The sequence below is a fragment of the Gallinula chloropus genome (assembly GCF_964237585.1).
Source record: "Gallinula chloropus genome assembly, chromosome: 2".
NCBI lineage: Eukaryota > Metazoa > Chordata > Aves > Gruiformes > Rallidae > Gallinula > Gallinula chloropus.
In genome coordinates this window covers 15,712,093-15,732,545 of record NC_140086.1, presented here as the reverse complement: position 1 = coordinate 15,732,545, position 20,453 = coordinate 15,712,093, and the positions used below count along the sequence as shown (strand labels likewise).

At 43.3% G+C, this 20,453-nt stretch overlaps 1 protein-coding gene across 1 annotated transcript in view; it reads right to left on the bottom strand.

Annotated features, from left to right (window-relative positions):
- Positions 1-1,330: 1,330 nt before the first annotated feature.
- Positions 1,331-20,453, bottom strand: part of SAMD12 (sterile alpha motif domain containing 12) — a 171,902-nt gene continuing 152,779 nt past the window's right edge. The window contains exon 6 of the mRNA XM_084280399.1: positions 1,331-1,525. Coding sequence (XP_084136525.1) covers positions 1,503-1,525 — 23 coding nt within the window. The 3' untranslated portion in view covers positions 1,331-1,502. The remainder of the gene's footprint in view (positions 1,526-20,453) is intronic.

Here is a 20,453-nt window from a genome sequence, read left to right as displayed (position 1 = left end):
CCCACAGTTCGGCATATAATAATACCTCTGTAGTACCTGTCTATCAGACTGGAGAGAGTGATGGTCTTTAAACAGACAAAAAGCTACCTTTGATATTAAAGAAAGAAGGAACAAACAGGTCCCCTCAGTATGTTGATGGCATCAGTTCATTATAAAGAGTGTCAAGAAGGTCCTGATGTGATGGACAGACACTAATTCCACTGAGTCCCCATGGAAGAAACAGTACCACAGCCAGCTGTGATACAGCCAGTGATGAGGCCAGCCATTCACAGACTGAACAAAAACACAACGCTCAGATTGAATGCAACAGTCTTGAGCCTGCTACAGTATATTGAAAGGCTTATTGGAACCATTTGCTTATTCCCAGTTCCTACCAAAATACTGTTTTGGGTAGAAAGTGGAAAAAGTTAATGAAGAAGCCTGCCCTCCCCAAAGGGAGTGTCTTGCTCTTTAGAAGTGTTGTCTTACATTTTATCTTATCCAGAGAGTTTGGTTTGGACTACAATTCCCCAGTCCTGCCCAAAACATAAATGGTGGCCAGCATAAAGAACCTGAATTCTTCCAGTTTATTCTGGTTTTATCGTAGACCAAACCCAGGGTCACAGACATCTCTGAGAAAGGCTCTCTCCCTTGCCTCTCACTCGATAAACAAGAAAACATGTTGGCACCCTAGAAACAAAAACCTTTGATATTTGGCGCATGAGGGAGAGCAGACCCAGTGTCCCACAGCTCATTCAGCCTACCCTGTTCTTGGCTACCTCTGTGGCAGCTGTTCTTGAAGTCTCAATAAAAGAAGTCACACCTCTGCCTCGTGCAAATCTATCTACACAATCTACCGTGAATCGGTGAAGGGATGCTAGTCGTGGACTTCAGATTGGATGCAGTCTCAGCACAAATACTGAAATGTATCCTCAGTATTTAAAAAAGGACCATTATATATATATGGACTGTGCTAGTTCTGTGCAGAAAGCACACATGAAGTGCTTATCTTGTTTAACAGAATACCATTAGATTGCAAAACTAACATATACAAGACGCTTACATTCCTATTGGGGTGTAATATCGTGAACATATCCACTGAGACTGGAGAATTGCTGTAAGTTTTTTCCTAAAACATCATGCCATCTGCATACATAATAAAAGAATCCAGTAGTTGCCATGCTAAAACAGGACTTCTAGTGAAGGGCATAGACAGTCCCCCAAAGGGAACTCAAAAGTTATGCACAGTGATGAAAACTGGAAGAAATTTTCCAGCTAAAGGTCTGTCAATGACCATTTTCAACAAATTAGCACTGGATATTATGCACCACATTTTTTACTCCACAGCCAACCAGGTCTTCCCAGAATGCATCATCTTGAGTAAGCGGATTTTTACTTGAAGTTTATCTTCAATCCTCCATGGTCACCTTCTGGCAGTGCCATTTATTATGTTTTTCTCTTCATGAAGGAAAGTTCACTTTCATATCATGTGGCAGGACAGCAGCTTTAGAGGCTGGAAATGTTTATGGAGAGCTCTCTGCTGGGGCTGTAAGAAACGAGACAGAAAACCAAAACCAGACAGTGAGTATAGAAAGGGATTTTCACCATTTGATTTTCAACTGAAATAAAAAAGTCAGGTTTGGGCTGAGTAAATGTACTTCTGCTGTAAAGACAAACTACTCCTAGAATATATACTGTGAACCTGGTACTTTCCTTAATCAGTTTTACTCACCAACCAAAAAACTCAGTGCTTAATCAATTCCTTAGATAAATACAACGCGCAGACTGGCACTCGTGTAAGACTTAACAGCTTTACTGCTTGAACTTTACTGGCTTGTGTGAAAGCACTGCTTACTCTTCCTCTAGTCTGAGGGCCGGTGAGTAGGCTCTGAGGTGTGGTTGGGCTTGCATTAACTACTGAAGACTTGATAGCCAAGTACTGGAAAGGCTCTGCCAAATATCAAAGTAGGTGCTGACATTCCCTCACCAATTCTGCTGGCCGAGATGGCAAGAGTTGGCCATTGCTGACTAGGAGATAAGAAAACAGCTCACTTATTTCCCACTTCAGAGCCCATAACATAATCAGGGCTTGCAGAAAGCTTCTCTTTCCCTGCTCTGAGCTGTAAAGCACACTCAATTTTGGTGCTGCCTGTTCCTTACTGAAAGCCCTTGCAAAGCTGTGAGGTGACCACACCATAAAGGACAAATACGTGGAAGTTTCTTGTAATTTTTCCTCCCCTCTACCCTAACGTGCAGGAAAAGGACAAGGCATAATGGACACAATATATAATAAAAAAGATTCCAGCTAGATAAGTGGAAAAAAATTCTTCCTACTAAGGGTGGTCAAATTTTGGAGCAGGTTACCTGACCAGGTTGTGTGATCTCTGCCTATGGAGCCACCTGCAGCTCAACCACACGAGGCCTGAACAGCCCATCTTGGCCCTGCTTTGAGAACAGTTAAGTGGAATAATCTCCAGACAGGCCTCCCAACCTAAATTATGTTACAACTAAGCATTTTCTCATGGGGATTTGTCTTCCCTGCTCTGCCTTTCTGAACAGGAGATGAGTGCCAGCTCAGGACTACTCACACTGAAGAGCATTTGGTCATGTATTCAATTTGTAGCCACAAAAATGCGTGTAAACTCACCACGGGCTTACATTAGCCTCTGGAGCCAAGGAGCCACGTGGAGGCAAGTTGAGCACGTTACTTCAACGTGTTTGGACAGCTTTGCTTCTCACAGAGCTTAACCCATCACCAGTTTTACTGACCGGATCTCTGACCAGGGCAGTGCTGGGATGGGACTCATCAGGGTGGGCTCGGCACCCTTCCCAGCTGATGCCCTGTCTCTTGCATGAATGTACATATCTCTTGAGTGTCAGAGGAGCTGGACCATTGGGGTTTTTTGGGCAGATCCCAACTTTTGAAGCTCGTAGGATACTGATGCTGGAAAGTCAGCATTCATGCCAGCTAAAACTCAGGCTGGCAGTAGATTTCTGCTTCTCACCCCAACAAAATCACACCTGGAGGGCTCTTCTCTGCAGAGCGTGGGCTGCCTGGTTCTGCCAAGCTATCAGTTAGCCAGTATTTGCCTCTTTCAACCCCAAACCCTCACAGAAATGGACAAGAAGACCCGATCAAGCAGGGAAAGGATGGGATGTTAAACCAGCAGGTGCTTAAAGAATGCTCATTAGGATTTAAAGATAAAAAGCGCAAAAAACCCAACAGAAAACATACCCTGCCATGAGCACTTTATCCCTCAGTCTGAGTATGGCCTATGAAATAGAGAAGCAATAAAAAACTACTCTCCTTGGCTGTTTCCTTCCTTATGTGGGCATATTCACCTGATGACAGTGCTACTTTTGATTTCTGTTTTTACAGCTGCCTAGCTTTTATTCTCAAGGTTCTCTGGTGCCGTGATCACACCACCACCACCTGCTGCCATGAGATACCCACGTCAGTACTGGCCTGAGAAAGGTGCACATTTATGACCACACAACTGTTGTATTTCATGGAAGAACGGACCGCAAGGTTTTAAGCCTTCAGCTGGTTTAGACTCCATTCCCCAGGGCAGGAAAGAAAACAATGATGATATTAAGTGGGTACAAAGACAAAGAGGAAATATGGTTTTAAACTTGGAGAGAAGCAAACTGGTACCTCGCCTCAAAAGTGTTTGACTCCAGGTGAACTGAAGGATATCTCCCATCTGCGTAACATCAACAGAGACAGGCCCATCTCACAAAGGGGAAGTAGAACTACTTGTTTTTAAATAGCTCACGTGCCAGAAAGAAGGGAAAATCTGAAAAGCTCTCCGAGACAATGGAAAATACCACAGAGCTGCAGGACTAAAATAAAACGGGTAAAACTGAGTAATCCTATCGGGCCAGGCCTCGGGATTGCACTCGTGCTGAAATTCCACAGCCACACACCTTGTCGAAGCCGTTGGCTTGTGCTCATGTTTAAGTTTGAAATGAACCAGCTGGCTCTTCAGACAGAAACCCATGAATGGCGACTAGTCCCATCCTGAGCTCCATCCACACTGCAGAGGATGCACAACACCTTCAAGCTGTGCAGGCTACCCGACAGCCAGTCTGGACACAACCTCTGGCACCACCCAAGGGAGAAGTTGTCATTCTCTTAAGCGCTGCATTTAGAGCAAGCACTGAGGATTTAGTGGTGATGTAGCCCGTTTCTTCTCTTCTCACTATGTTTTTTGAGGCCAGAGTGTTAGAAGCACTTATTCTTCCTCATTACCCATGTAATTTTTGTTGCCCAGCTGGAGACTCCTCCACCTGGTTTTCTAGCAGTACGTACCCAGCGCTTTCTGAGAGCAAGATCTTTTAAAAAGGTATCACAAATGAGCAGCTGCCTTTGAAACCCTTGCCTGAGACTGTAAGCTCTTGGAACGAAGACTGCCTTTTGCAGGGGGTTTGTACGCTTACCAACACAACGGTGTGCAGATCTAATCTCACCTGACATTTTCAAGAAGCTGCTGCAGAAAGACAACAATAATTTCAAAGCCAGGGGTGTATTTCATTTTCTGAGTACCTGTACTGTGTGATTTTTTTCTAGCTGGGAAAGGGACATCTTTTTCATTCACTTTAAGCGCACATTAATTCAGCCCGACCCAGCAGTATTACTATGTGTCACATCGTCATCATTGAGGGATTCTGATAATGCAAACAAGTATCTGCTACCCTTCCTAGGTTCCTTCTCCTGGGACTAATTTTATACTATACTTCTAAGGTCAGGACACTTCAAACATGGGGTTATTATGAAAAATGCCTATTTCCAACATCCAACTACCAACTGTTCTGTGGAGTCTGGTGAAAAACTGCACTCAGCTACATTTAATAGTATTTTTCCAGTGTCAGACAGGCCACAGGTATCTCACTTCATGCTTTTCATGTCACTTGGGACATAATACATTTGTATTTGTACATATACTATATAATACATTATATTTGTATATATAATAGTACATTACTGCAGACTTATTGCCCCTTGGCACTTACTAATTAGAGATACCACTTTGGAAGATTTTGTACACTACGAAAAGGGAATGGCTGGTGGCTCATTTGTAGCTTTACCCTTTGTTGTGCATGGAATTGGTTACCACTGAGGTGTGAGAGTGTGAGGTGTGTCTGTGAGGCTCATGGAAGTTAACGTAAAAACAAAACACCTACTTGGGGAGCTGCTGATCCCGGTCAGTCACCATGGTGGAAAGGGAAGAAGGCTTAGGAGGGGCTGGGAAATGCTGCTGCAGGGCAGCCTGGGCAGGGACAGTAACCACTTGCCCCAGGTCAAATGAGACTGAAGGGTTTGGTTTCACTCCATCATCTCTGGGTGAAGAACAACAGTACTTCTTTTAACCCCTGGGTAAATGAAGCTGTTGCTGCACATCCTTATTACCTAACAGGTCGCTGATAAGTGGAGTCAACAGTGCCAGAGATCTAAGGTTACCTCAGATGTTTGCACACTTGTAGTGAGCTGGAACCAGCATGGAGGAGGTGGCAAAGCAACCCTTACTGGCCTGCTCCATCCATCTCCCCTCCGCCTCCTCTCCTCAAGCAGCCGCGGCTCGTACAGGCAGCACGTCGGCCGCAGGGCTGCGCAGACAGCAAGCTGCCTCGCTGCCAGTGTCACAGCCCAGCAAGCCTGTGCTAAGCAGTGACACATTAATCAATGGACTGAATGCAACACCCAGCAGCCAAGAGAGAAAAGAGAGATGTGGATGGGTTTTGATAAGACTGCCAATTTTGTTTTCATTCCCAACCAGTCATGTCTTGGTCTGGCTTGCCTGATTTTCCCCTCATTACTAAGACCTGGTAGCTGATACAGACTTGAAGGTTATTTAATGCTGTTTGTCAAACGCAGTGTCAATACAGTAGAAAAATACTGAGGGGGAAAGGAAGGAAGGAAATCTCTTCTTGCGTTTGATTTTTTAATTTGTTTGCCAAGCAGGAACCCAAAACTTTAGTTTTGGAGTAGATGGACACAACATGTGGATCTATGAGCCCTACATCTATAACGTCAAACATAGCAATCCTAATCCCAAGCGTTCACTATTCATGAATGAGGCCATGCAATATTTTAATTACAGAATTAAAAATAAATGTTGCTTTCCCCTCACCCTTACTTTTTTTAGGATACAGTTAGGACTTATTTGTCATGAATTATGAAACCCAACCATGAAACAAGAGACTTTGTTGGTCAAATAACCAGGGACACTGATGTATCATCCACCACAAGATTCCAGGAGCAGAGTCTGTAAAACAAACAGCAGCTGACATGTGAATCGGTATTTATGCAAGGATGAATTCAGGGTTTCTTTTTTTTTTTTTTTTAAAACACTTCTGGACAACTTGCTCCCATAACCAGGTACGCTTATTCCTCCTGGATAGAGTTCTAGTATCTGTTGACACCATCACCATAAGCACACTGCTGAATAAATATTCCTGTATGAGATCTATGGAAGAGAATGACTTTATATGCAATAAACTCCTTGGCATTATTTATGTATTGCTACACTGCTCCGTCCAAGAGGTCCCAGGTCCACGCAAGGGCTCTGAGGCAGCAGCTGGCATCCAGCTTGTGCACAGCCTGCTCGGGCACGGCACTGTGTGTGATGCTGCCTGACGCAGTGTGAAAGCCCTAATAAGCCATCACAAGTATGTGGGTATGCGGGATCCTGGCTGGCGTGCAGATTCGCTGTCTGGTTCAGCAGCAAATCTCATTTCAAGGAAGACTTCAGGGTGGCCTTCAAAAGGGAGTTTCGATAGGCTGTATCAAGGTGGATGATGAACACTCAACAAGGTCAGGCGAATCCTTTCCCCTATATTCTGACTCCAGAGAAAACGCAGTTCTTGCCTGTGATGCTGGGCTCTATAGCCTGCATCAGGCAATTCTGAGATGAAACACTTCTGGGAGAATGGATGTCGTGGCAGATGCTCTCAGCAGGTAACCTCCTGAAAAGCCAATTAGTCAGAGGTTATCGCAGCTGCTCTGTGGAACACAGTTGGTTCACACAGAATGGGTTGAAAATGTAGTTGTCCAAAATGCATTTCACTAAGCTATTCAATGCCCTCAAACAGTCAGACTAGCCAAGAGTCTCCTCATGAGTCATGCACAACTCCTGCTTCCCTACCGAAGAAAACCTCTCAGCAGCTTCACTAGGTTAAACAAAAAGAGGGCACACATGGATTCTGTGTGCGGGTGATTTATGCAGGCATTTCGGTTCCTCGCCCCTTGCTTCAAACAGGAGTTTATGGTGGACAGCTCTCAAAAGGGCTTGAGCTCACGCTCCAGCCTTGTTCTGAAAAATATCTTTTAAAAGCCTTTTAGTATCTTCTGAGCTTGATTTTACAGTGTTAAACCTGGAAAACTCAGAACAAAAATCTGTCCCAAGGAATTATGTCCTTTTTATGCCTGAGCCTAAACCAGCACATGAAAATTTCCCAAGCTTAAATGTTTGGTTCAAACACCAGGCAAAATCCTGGGAGATACTCGTTCTTCTTTCAAAGTGATTCATTCATCCCTACTCAAGATGCTTCATACATCCCACCACCTACATGCTGCTGCAAACATACAAAGAAAAAAGAACGGCGCTTTTGCACTCAGCAGATCTTGATGATTTCCTTGAACTAACAAGCAGTTAAAATATTTTGAAAAAGTGCATCCAACTACTTCCTTCGTGCTTAAAGCTGCTTTCAAATAATTCTCTTGATCTGCTGCACGCTTACCCATCACTGTGAACAGTGAACTGGCTGTCCACCAGCATCCTTCTCCAGAGACTCATATTACAGCAAACAGAAAGATTTAAAGGAATGTGATGCTAAGGAGTCTGATAGGCTCAGCTGGTGCTGTCTGAAACCGAAAATGCGTACGAGACTGCTGACTCTGTGCCTTATCGTGCATATCTCTCGCTGCCTGCCTGTAATCACTTCTTGATCTCACAAGTCCTTGTGGGGTGCTCCGCAGGAAGTGAAAAAGGTAGTCACAGATGAATAGTCTTCCACACTCTGTGGCTCCAAATAGCCATTTGCACCACGGCGTGAGCCTCTGCTGCTTTGTCTCGAGAGGCTGCGGTTTAATACGCAGCACCAGGAACTGCTCAAACTGACTGAACTTCACAGACACGGCTTTCAGGGGTACCTTCAACATGCACACCAGGTGCTTAACCACAGAGTCCCCAGTGGCCTGCAGTGGTCTTGTGGCTGCTCTGATCATCACCTGGAACTTGTTGTTGACTTGTTTCTGCAGCTTCTGCAGGACACTTTTGAGCTTATCCCGTTCAGAAGCGTGCAGCAGCATTTGGGAATTAGTCCTGTTCTGGTTTATCATCCTATTACTTGCTTTGGGATCTTCAGCAAGATAAGCATTAAGTTAAGAATCATAATCAGATGAAACCAAAGACTTCACTAGAAAAATCAAAGTATTCTAGCAAAAGGGTTTGGAAACTCTCTGGAGCTACATCTCCCTCACTGCTTATGCAGAGCTTATGCAGGATCAATAGGTGGAACAAACTATCCACCTTTAGGGAGATATTCACTCTGAGGATCCCTGAAATGGAAGTTTCAAAGTGATTAACCAAGCGAAAAGGGAAATTATATCACTGAAACCACCTAAAAGACTGCACCATATGCACACGAGCACATTTAACACAGAACAAAACCAGATTGTGAAGCCTACAAAAATCAGCCCCCCTCCCTTAATTAGTTGAATAAGTAACCTTCTTTAGCCCTGTGGGGGAATGGATTGTGATATATACCCTGTACCTGTATTATCATGTCATGTTATCACTGTGGTTTTGGACCCCTGCAAGCACCAAACATGGCAGAGAAAGTGCATTTCGATACCATTTTGCTTTATCCTTGCAGTCCAGCACATGGCCCAACAGCTCATTTAAAGCCCAACATCCAACCCTTAACAGGAGAAGACATGGACAGAGCATACAACCTTTTCACAAACAAAATGCCTCAATTTCAAAATACATGAGTGAGAAGACATCACCCTATTTTACAGTTCTTAGTTAGGCATCAAGATAGTTACATGGCTGCACTGGTGCTGCCTGTCCAGGTCCTGCCTCTAGCTTCAAGAGCTCCAGGCCATCAGAGCTCTATGGGGCTCCTGAGTCAGGTGAAAATCCTATGGAAGAGCATGGGTTTGAGGAGGCTCCTGTAGTATGTAGGCTGGATCTGGAAGCTGCAACTTCAAGGAGAAGTACAAGCAGGACCCTAAAGATGGCAAAGCCTGGGTTTGACTATCCATGCAGACTTCTCAATACGCTTTTATATGATGCCTTTTCCTAATCTCCTCCCAAGTCTGATTGTATCTGTAAACTGCGCCTCACTGATTGCCACCTGAAGGGGAAATCGCTGCACCAGCAGTGTTACAAACCAGTACGGTCCTCCATGGCCACTGCACTGTCTAGGAAAAAAGCTGTCACCATTTTGTTCCCATCAATCTCCCTGGCATCCTTGAAAAAGTCTACAGAAAAATTAGCAGTGTGTGTACCACTGCTGTTCTAAGAGCCAAATCAAAGGCCTCTGGTCTAATTCTCTCAGCTGCAGGACCAAGGTCAGGGAGAGAGAAGGTCCTGCCCAAGGCAGAGGGTCCCCTTCCAACCAAGGCCTGATGCTGTGGCAGGTCGGGCAGCTGAGAGTGCTTGCTGCTCTGCAAGTTGAGCTTCATGTCTCTGGGCATCTGGAAAAGTAACTACAGAGATCAAAATGAGTTACCACCTTTGAAGAGTTTCCTATGTGATTATTAAGACTATATCTTGATATGCACCCTAGATTCAAGTCATGCTGCTTCTGCAAAAGGACTTGATAAATGTAGGATGGGATGGTTGTGTCAAAGAGGTTCCTAAGTCAAGAATGAAGTCCAAGGCCTGAAATTACGTTGGCTGTATTGACCATAGAGCTAAGCAAAGAAATCATTCATGAAAACACAACATGTATGAAACAAAGAATATGAAACAAAGTGTTCAGAGGGCATGAGATGTTCAGTCAAGTTTTTAGGGAGTAATAATTAGCTGCACTCAGGAACTCTCTGATCAGTTGCAAAATCTGCTTGGCTCTGATTGCCCCTTCCCTATTATTTTGGTTTGGAGGCTATCCAAAGCACCTGCAAATTTTTCTGTCTCCTTTTGCACCACACACATGTTCCTGAAAATACAATTGCACAGAAACGTATATAAATGGCTTCAGACCACAGAGGCTGTTCAGTATGCTGTGGAGATGATGCTATATTTGGTTGCTGCCGTCCAAAGCTAAATGTTGCGTAATGTCCCTCTTTGCCCAAGCTAAGTGATACCATAGAATCACAGAATTGTTTTGGTTGGAAAAGACCTTTAGGATTATCAAGTCCAACCATTAACCTAGCACTGCCAAGTCCACCACTAAACTGTGTGCCTAAGCACCGCATCTACATGTCTTTTAAATACCTCCAGGGATGGTGACCCAACCACTTCCCTGGGCAGCCTCTTCCCATGCTTGGCAAACTTTTTGGTGAAGGTATTTTTCCTAATATCCAGTCAAAACCTCCCCCGATGCAACCCCAGGCTATTTCCTCCTGTCCTATAGCTTATTACTGGGGAGGAGAGACCAACCCATGGTGACAGGAACTGTGTCTGCAATGTGCCCTGTGGGGCAGATTACAGAACCTGTGGAGTAGTCCACATCAGCCTGGCTGGCTGCAAATGCAGCTTTCCTTCTGGGGGGAAAGGGCTGGGACATGCTCTCAGGTGCTGCAGTGGAGGTGTACCCAGTGTAAATCAGGGACAGGACCAATGTACTTAGTGGCAGAAAAATAATTTAATACCAGGTAGAAGATGACCTTTAAAAGTCAGACAGAAGGGCATCGCTACACTTTATACTGAGGGGGTTTGGGCTAAATGTCATATCAGGGAAAAGACTTTTCATTCATTATTTGGATTCTTTGCTTGCAGAACATACCAGTATGGAGTGATGAATGCAAGACAGTACAATACGCAGCAGAGTGGCAACTCAGTAGTTAAGAAGAAGGTCTTATCTGCCATATTATGGACCACGAGATTTTCTTTTGCTGTCTAGTTAAATAAATACATAATTGTGCTGCATAAAGTGGAACTACTTAAAAAAAAAAAAAAAAAAAAAAGAAGAAGAAGATATGCAGCCTTCCCACCTGGAAGCTTGTCTTTATGGTTACAGATGTAAATGAATAACCTTACATGGTCTTCAGATGATACAGTAGAACTTCTCCAGATAGCTTGATTAAAGTTACCTGGATGTTTCCACACCTAACTGCAGAGTGTAACCCAGACCTAATGCAAATCACAGAAGTGGGATAGGAGGATGCATTCCTGCCTGTGCTGAGCACCAGTTCACTTGGCTCTGAAGTGTGCATGGTGATGCACCGACAAACTCGTTTCACCCATCCTAGACAGCTAGTTACCTATGCTTCTTCAACAAGCAGTGGACAAAGACAGGGCCCTTGGAAGACTGACTCACCTACTTACTTGTCATATTGGATAAATGATGCTTTGGCAGCTCCTCTCTTCACTGATTATCAAGGGAGCTGAATGATGAGCTCAGAGTAGGTATCTGGCAATGTAATGCAAGCAAGAGGTGACAGGAATTGCAACTTTATGCTTAATTTGATTATTACAAATTCCAATTAGCGTGTGAAATGTAGGTACCACAATGTTCAGGATTAGCATGTCTAATGTTTGCATTTCTAGTGAAATCAAGAATGATATAGATTCCAGCGAGGGATAAGAACCCCAAATTCCTTTGAGGCCCTGGATATTGGAATTTGACAAGGAAATTACACAGTAAATAATCTTCTTAGAATTCATACACACAACTGAGATAATGAGACACTTCCTGCAAACAATCCACAAAGTACCAAAGTTTTTCAGAGGAATTATTTGCTCAGCACTATTGGTATCATTTTGCAGCTGGTTAATTTATTGTGTCCATGCTGCCAAATTGTTTCGATTTGCCACTGATTTGCTTTTCATTTCCACTTGCAGTGTATGAACAAATCAGCATCACAGGCAAGGAATTCACACAGGTAAGTAAAATTAGAGTAAACAAAAATAATGCTTTGTTTATTCCTCAACACCTTTCATATTTTAGCTCTGGTAGGCAATTAGGTTGGTAGGAATTTGCAACTGGAGAAGTTCTACCACTTTATCTCAGGCCAAAGAGTTTATCACATTTCACGAGCAGACAAATGGCTGTGCTTCAAAAATCTGGGGAATATGTTTAATGGGACATGGTATTTGTCTTCCAATGCCAGGAAAGTACTGATCCCAATTAAAGTTTTGCTTCAAGGAAGGAAGGAAGGAAGGAAGAATTTCTGCCACTTGAGCATGAAACGGATTTTGGCTGGAAAGAAGACGGACAAGATTTTCAAAAAACCCCGAGTGATTTGCACACCAAAGTCTCATTAGACATCAACAAGACTTTGATTTCCAAGTTACTTGTGAAAATTTTCTCTGATGATTCCTACAAGTCTTTTAATATTTATCCTAAACAAGTGCTGACACATCATTCAAAAGCAGATCTGGGGTTGCAACAAGTTCTGGTAACCCCTCAAGACATTTCTAGAGCCTCACCCACAAGAGATTCAAAACTTCTGGCATGTCCATATGTCTGAAATCTGCAGTCTGCATCATGCATTTGTCTATTTAGGATAATTAAGGGTATGCCTCCATGAACACATTACTGCGAGGTACCCGGCGTCTGGATTCAGTGCGGAACAGATGCTCTGCTGTAACTGTCCATGTGTATGACCTTACCCCATGGCAAACACAAGGCAGCTCGGTGCACGGTCAGTGGAGAAACGCATGCAACACATACTCGGCGTTCACACTCGATCTTCCAGTTGCCGCACTGGAACTCGCTCAGGTAGCCACGCTGTCAGGTTTATTGTACGAGCCCAGCCACTGGCACAGGCCACCCAAGAACAAACACAGGCAGAACATTGTTCATGAAGCCATTTTTCACCCTGTTCGCTGTCACCTCCTACCCATTCTTTAAGGGTTTTCATCTGGTGCCCATTCCCGCTTACGCTGCAGCTGGCTGGGTGCATCATGAAGAAATGGGTGCTGGCACTGGTTAGCTAAGAGGATCTGTGCCCTAGGTTCCCAAAGGGACTGTATTTAAACACTGTGTTGATAAAATGCCTGAATGCCAAAAACCCCAAAGCTATGATGTTGCACAGACTGTTGCAGCAGCCTTCTCAGAAAAGCCGCATGAGATCTTCAGGAGCAGCCACTGAGGTTGTCCTCACTAACAGGATTTCTCTCTGGAAGAGAACTCCAGGAGTCTGGTGGTCAATCCCAAAGGGTGTGGGAACTGGGAGCACTGTAAACATGCTAAATGTCAACTTCTTAACAGCACTGCCATTCAGCTTCTACTTTCAGTTCTGAAATTACAGATAGAAATGATCTCACCTCACTAGGGCGTATCTACAACATGCTGCTACAGCTCAGGCTGCCCATTTTTTCCAACCCTCTCTGGTTAGAGGCTCCCATGAGATTACTGCATCTGCGTCCATAATGGAACATCCTGGAGACGTCTCTGTGATCACTGGAGCACAGCCCGCCAACAAGAACTTTTGTCTTCAACCTCTTGGCCCAGACTCCAGAGCAGAAATTCATTTTAATGTCTCAGGAAATTAAGTCTTCTGATATAGTTGAAAGATGTTTCTTCATTGCACGTGGTTATCATTCACAGCTAGCACACAGGCCAGGCCACTCCACTGAGCATTTCTAAACCTGCTGCTGTAAATCCACCCTCACCATTGGGGGAGTTAAGGAAATTCATCCGTTCTGGATTTTCATCTTGCAGATACTACTGACTTTATGTAGAAAGCAAAACCAAAAAACAAACAGAAAACCCCCCACCAAAAAAACCCCACCAGCACACGCCCCTCCAAAACCATAACAAAAATGGTTTAAAAAACTCTGTTTTGCATCTGATTCAAAGTCTCAAGAATTTAAAAAAGGTAAGACTACTGAGTTTAGTATACAAAACAGGTGATCCAACAGTTCTGCCCTCCTCTCCTGGAAAGAGGTTTATGCAATGCTGGTATTGTGAATGTCCTTGTATACGCAAACTCCACATGGCACATCGCACATATCTACCTGCTGTTGGAGTACACACATTCTGTGTGCCTTTCAGGATGCTTCATGGCCATCGCCAAGCTACCGTTCTCTTGGTTCGATGGTGACAGATTCCACTTCAACCCATGAGCTGAAGACCATGGCTCTGCTTCCAGTACTGGTAGCATGAGGCAGCGGAGACTGAGGTGGTCCTCCAATCCTTCCTTCCTTCCTTCACTGCCCTGCTGCTGGGCCAAGCCACAATACAACAGGCCTGTGAAAGATGCCCATGAGAAAAGCAAGACCAAAGCTTTAAACTGATTCCTTTCCCAGGTCTGCTTCAGAGCCTCACCACAGCTGGAGTGGCCCCAGGAGGGAGCAGGCAGCAGTGGGAGCCTTCCTCAGCCAGCTCCACAAGCGAAGTATTCTCAACGCAGAGTTGTAGTTTGTGTCTCTCCAGATGCTGACTGTGGCCTCCCAAAGAGCACCAATGTTTAACTCGATTCAGGAAGGTATTAAAGAAGGAAGCCAGCAGCCTGCGAATGGACAGACTGCTGGAGAGCATAGGCACGGCTAATTCTGGTTTTGAATAACAATGGGGACAGCAGACCCACTGGCAACAGCCACAGCATTTCTTCCAATCATGCATTCTCCGGCTTTCCTTTTGCTACTGGAGGGCCCAACTCTGCAAACTATTTTTAGCAGCGTTACTTTGTCAGCGCCCAGCCATGAATCAAGGTCCCACTGTGCTATTCAGACACTTAACTAAAGGCTGGTTTCTGCCCAGAGACTTTGAAATCCAACTTAAAAAAAAATAATAATCCCACAGGTTTAAACAGCAGAAAGAACTACATTAGCAGTACTTTCTTTTATTGTTTTGTATTACTTATTTTGCTAAATATTATTTACTTCATTTGTGGCAATCAGGGTAGAATAATGAAAAAAAAAATGTTTCCAAGCACAAGACTGGAATAGCTCTGCAGTACTGCTGGTGAAATAACAAACCATTCCAACGAAAGAAGCTATAAGCATTGAACAGCCCAAAATGGCTTCCGCAGAGCCACAGCAGTATTGTATGCAAATATATAATTTAGGGGGTTTTTATGTAACCTGGCTATTTTGCAATCACAAAAGTAGGGATTAGACAAATGGGGCATATGCCATTTGTAAGGAAACTACAGGGAAAAATATGCACTGCAGTTGTAGTGCTGATATTTAAATTTAGATACTCAATAAACACAATGTCAGCTACAGCAAATTACTCAGTTTCATTAATGATACTGATGTGGAGTTAAAGTAGAAGGTACAGAAATGAAAGTCTCTATATGTGCATGATCTTTTAAAACAAATTTTAATGAGTGGTGATTATCTTGCCTTTATCGAGTGCTGTTCATCCAAGCGTGCTTTGCAAACCAGCGGCACGATCGCGTACGCATTTGCCCGTGAACAAAGGAGTTCACCGTGTCTGTCACTAGACAGCCGTCATCTCTGGTGTGACAACGTGAGGCCCACACAAGCATGCACAACACTTTAAAAACACTTTTTGCACAATAAATGCAAAATATAGACAGGGTCTTTGTCTAGGATCCAGACAGGGTATGTGTCTACAATAACTTCAGCTAGAATGTCATGAGAAACATATCACAAACTCTATCAATCATTTTTATATATATAGATGTGTATATATATATATGTATATGTATATATATAAATAAAATAATCACAAGTGATTATGACTAAATACCCACATTTTGCAGATCCAGCAACTCATCCATGCCACCATGCTGAGATGTCATTTGCAACAACCTTTAAAGAAAATGACCCCTATTCCCAGAGAGCAGACTGCCTGCAGGACAAGTGTCTAGGATACGAGCTCATGATTGAGTGGGTAATATCTTTACACAACTCCAGTCCACCTGATCTAACAGGAAAACCAGTTTTGAGACCATGTTTTTTGCTCCATGTTTTGAGATTCTGCTTCCAAAACATCTGTAGCAGTCTCAGAGGTTTTTGGAGACCTTGGTAACTTGCTCCATTAAAGCTGAGGAGGAGACCCAGTCTTCTGTGCTTCTGACAGACGAAGCTTAACTGGATCTTTCCAAATGGCCTTTAAAATCTCTGGTAAGGATCTGGATCCATTCTGACACCACACTGAGTTATCTACCAAAGACCAGGAGAAAAGTACCACTGAAGGTGACGGCACCTAGTTGTTTAAAATGTCTGTTCCCCTTCACACAACATTAGCTACCTACATTCAACCCAAAGTCTACCTACCACACTGGGTATTTTTGGGCAGCTGTACGAGCAAAGCTCTTGCGAATGAAAATGTGGCCTAGATTCATCCAACTATTTTTAGACACCTACTGCTGTTACCTATATTACATCTGCAGACTGTCTACACAGTCAGTGCAGCGACGGTCACCTGCCTCTCGTCCCCAGCCCCAATCCCCATGGCTCTCAGGAGATCCTTGCTGCAGTGGGAACACAGAGAAACCAGGAAGGTACCTGCAAGTAGACGGTAGTAATGTAGAATGTAGAAGAACAAGTAGTAATGTAGAAGAACAATCATCACAGAATCATTAATGTTGGAAAAGACTTCCAAGATTACCTAGTCTAATGGTCAATATTTTCAGTGACAGAAGAGCTCACTTGGAAGGGATCTATAAAGATCATCTAGTCCAACTGCCTGACCTGTCCAACCTCAGTTAAGAAGAGTGAAAATGAGCTGCGAGTTGTGCTGCATCTACAGAGCTAAGGGGAAAAAAAGCAACAAACCTATTTTAGCTAACCAAGGCTGAATGCATGGATCTGAATACACAGGGAACAGATTTTTTGAGTAAGGTGGTGCCATTTTTACATACTGATGAGTAATAGCACACTCTAAAAATGTTTTATAGGATCTGATTGTGAGAGACAGAATTAGTTTGGAAACTTTGCCTTTTGAACACCATGGCAACCACCAGAAAGGTGAAAAACAGTCTCACTGGGTCATTTCTTTGGAGGTTTCTGATACTAGTTTGGTGGGTGCTCACTTCTCTGCATGGCAGCAGAATTACTGACTTTGCTGGTAACAGCCAAGACTCCTTGCTTAATACTCTGTTATGATAAATCACTCTTAATTCTAGTGCTGGTTATAAATTGAGCTACAACCTTTATCTGAGATTTTAAGGACCATACAATGGATTTTGAGGACTGGAATGGAAATTGTGTCTTGTTGACTGGTTTCTCTGTTAACTCCGTATAGGTGCCTAGATTCTTGGACCTCTCCTGTAAATAAAAATCTGTGAAGGTCTGATGCCAGCTATCTGCCAGCTGGCAAATGTCCTTCCTGCACAGCAAATCACCTCCATCTCTGCTGACTGGCACTAATGGAGCTTTCCTCCCCAGGAGTACATCCATCCTAAACAGATAGTAGCTTCAAACCCTTTCAGTCTTTGGGACTTTATGGTCTTGTTCCTCCACACCGTGGCAGTTGCTTAATGTTACAAAGGGCCAAAGCTTATGCACAGACATGTGTGTGTGCATATACCTGAACTATGAATGAGGAATTAGCAACTTCTTCTTCAGCACTTCTTGGGGACCTTAGGTCCCCATGGTCTCCCATCACCTGTAACCCTGCTGCATCAGGGGTGAGCCAGTAGCTAGTTTCTGGTCTCATCAGACACCCTCTCCCCATGTCACGTTTTTGAAGCAGTCTGCAAACTTTCAGCCTTTTAATATCAAATGTGAAATCAAGTTATATAAACAGCCAGTGTCTCACTCCAGTAGAAACATTAAATTCGATTTCAAGGTAGGATATCTATATTGGGGAAGATCCCATTTATACCTTTAAATGAAAGGCTTTGTTTTGAGGTTTATTGCCCCCCCAAAAATGGCTTTTTAATGCTCCAATTTGAGTGACTGACAGCCAAAACAAAAGGACAAAAAATACCTCAACCCTTCTGAAGCTGACATCTGGGCCTATGGAATGAATGTTGTCACGTGTATGGACAGTCAAATGTGCCCCATGGGGATGAATCAGGAAAACAGCCCTGACAACTATCTATCTAGGTATCAGATTTTTGTCTTGTGTCTCTGTGTTGGCACGGATTACTGCATACACCTACATTGTCAGCAGCTCCAAACAGAAGTATTTTACACTGTTCCAGTTCCTCCTTTGTGTGTCACGATGCATGCCAGACTTACCCCTAGAAGTCTGCACTGAAGTGTTTCTGTTTTGTCTCTCCTTATTCTGAGTAACACTTGTGGGAAACTTCATCTTTGATTTCAAAGTAAGCCCAAAATGGATATGGAGTGATACATAACCAGGGGTGATTTATTTAAAAACATAGTCAGCTCCGTGACTAGCCCATGCAAGCCAAACACTTTCAAAAAATACTTTGGTTATTACTAGTGCACCTGAAGCCCACTGCCAATTTTTGTGGGTTTTCTGCCATGTTTTTTCTTTTCAGTACAAAACAAAAAAACCATCAGAGGCACCCACAGGCTTGTAGGGAAAAGTGACTTCACTTCTGATTTGCAGAGATGCTCAACTGTGGCAGCCTCCTTTAGCTCCAGGAGAAAGAAAGTGAAAAAGCCAAACAGTCCTGAGCAACTATAAAGGAGAAGCAGCACAGATGTATATATATTAAAGAAAAAAAAAAGACTGATGACAAGAGAGTTCCATCACATAAGTTATAACCTGAACACAAGCAAGCAGACAAATTAAGCAGATGTATGCTCTGTGTATACATTAATGTTGGTATTAGACCTCTAAAAAATAGCTTCCCATTATGCACTCCTTAAGCAACTATAAATTCGGTTGGCATCTGTGTGCCAGTGGAAGGACTGAAGCAGCCAGTGATATGAATTGTTGCTAAACTCTATTTAAAACAATTATATCTTTATGTTAGCTGAAATTCTTTACTGTCCATAATCAGCTTTCGGCTCTCAAATCCAAGTCACCAGGATACAAACATAACTTACATTACACTGCAAGACTGCAGCTATAAAAGAATATTAAGGAGGAACCCTTGCCAAAATAATACTAAATAATTCCTTTCTAGTTAAGATTAAAATTATGGCTAAGGGAGTAGAGGCTTGCTAATTCACTTTAATGATCGGGATATCCACTGCAAATTACTGAATTTTGCTACTAAGTGAGAAACACATTAAAAAAGCAAGTGTAATTTATCACAAAATGCACTTTGCTCATTTATTTTGACAACTGTTGTTTAAATTATTTATGCCCTTTCATCATGTACTAGTAAATGTACTGTAGTCTGTTTTGTAAAAATAGTCATCAGTGAGTTTAGAGTAACATAACATCCGCTATTACCCTTTGCTTGGAGGTGAGCAGAAACCAGCATTCTGTGCCTCACCAATGGAAAACAGCATTTCAGACAAGGGCTCTGTTGGTGGTTCTTGGGTTTGGGGTATTTGTTTATACAATGCAGAGCCTACAGCAGCTCCCAACCGTTTGAGACATCTGTACCAAAGCCTGAGTGCAAAGAGCTGAGTGTTGTTACCTTGAAAGAGGGGCCACTTATTTAAATGCATCATTTAAAGGCTTCAAAATGTGTTATTAGGATTCCTACCCTGGAAGTCGCCATCAGTGTCCACGGACAAGTTTCTGAACCTGGACTTGGAAGCAGCAGGACCTTTGCTTGAAGCTGATGAACATTATTGAATATTTGCTGCTTTGAATTGATGCATCTTCTTTAAAGGAAGAGACATTTTATCTTCTCCCTGCTCCTATTTCACGTCTACCTGGAGGAACAAAGGAGGAAGCCACACCTTCCTCTCCTGAGCTGCGGTTTGACTTCACAAACTTGGATTGCGGGCGTGAAATCAAGGTGAATAAGTGCAAATGAAAAGGCAGAAAATTTAAAGCAGATTTGGCTTTAGTTGTTCCTGGAATCAAGTTATGTCAAGACTATGAAACACTCAGGGTGTTGGCTGGAGTTGCATCACAGTCAACCTACGCTGATGAACAACATGTACTCAGGAAACAAGGCAGTTGGGCATCCCATGAGGATTAGCACAGCAGGCTTGCCAGTGCATGTGCTTCCATCCGTTCTACCAAGTATATTGCAACTCTGACAAAGGAGGGAAAAGTCCACCCCAAAACCCAGCTCCCCACCACTCCAGTAAGACATCAGCTATTGTGACTGACAGCCTGAATTAGGGATCAGAAGGGGTTTGCCATCAGTAGCTAAGCAAGGTATATTACAGGAGATCTCTGGAGGGGAGCTGGAGGACTTCTCAAGACTCTTTCCTCCGTTACATACAGAAATCAGATCAACCAGAGCCTGACCTTACAACTGCACTCACCCCATCTAATTTATACCTTCATTAGTGATGATTATTAATTACCCTTAATTACTTTACATCCCTAAATTA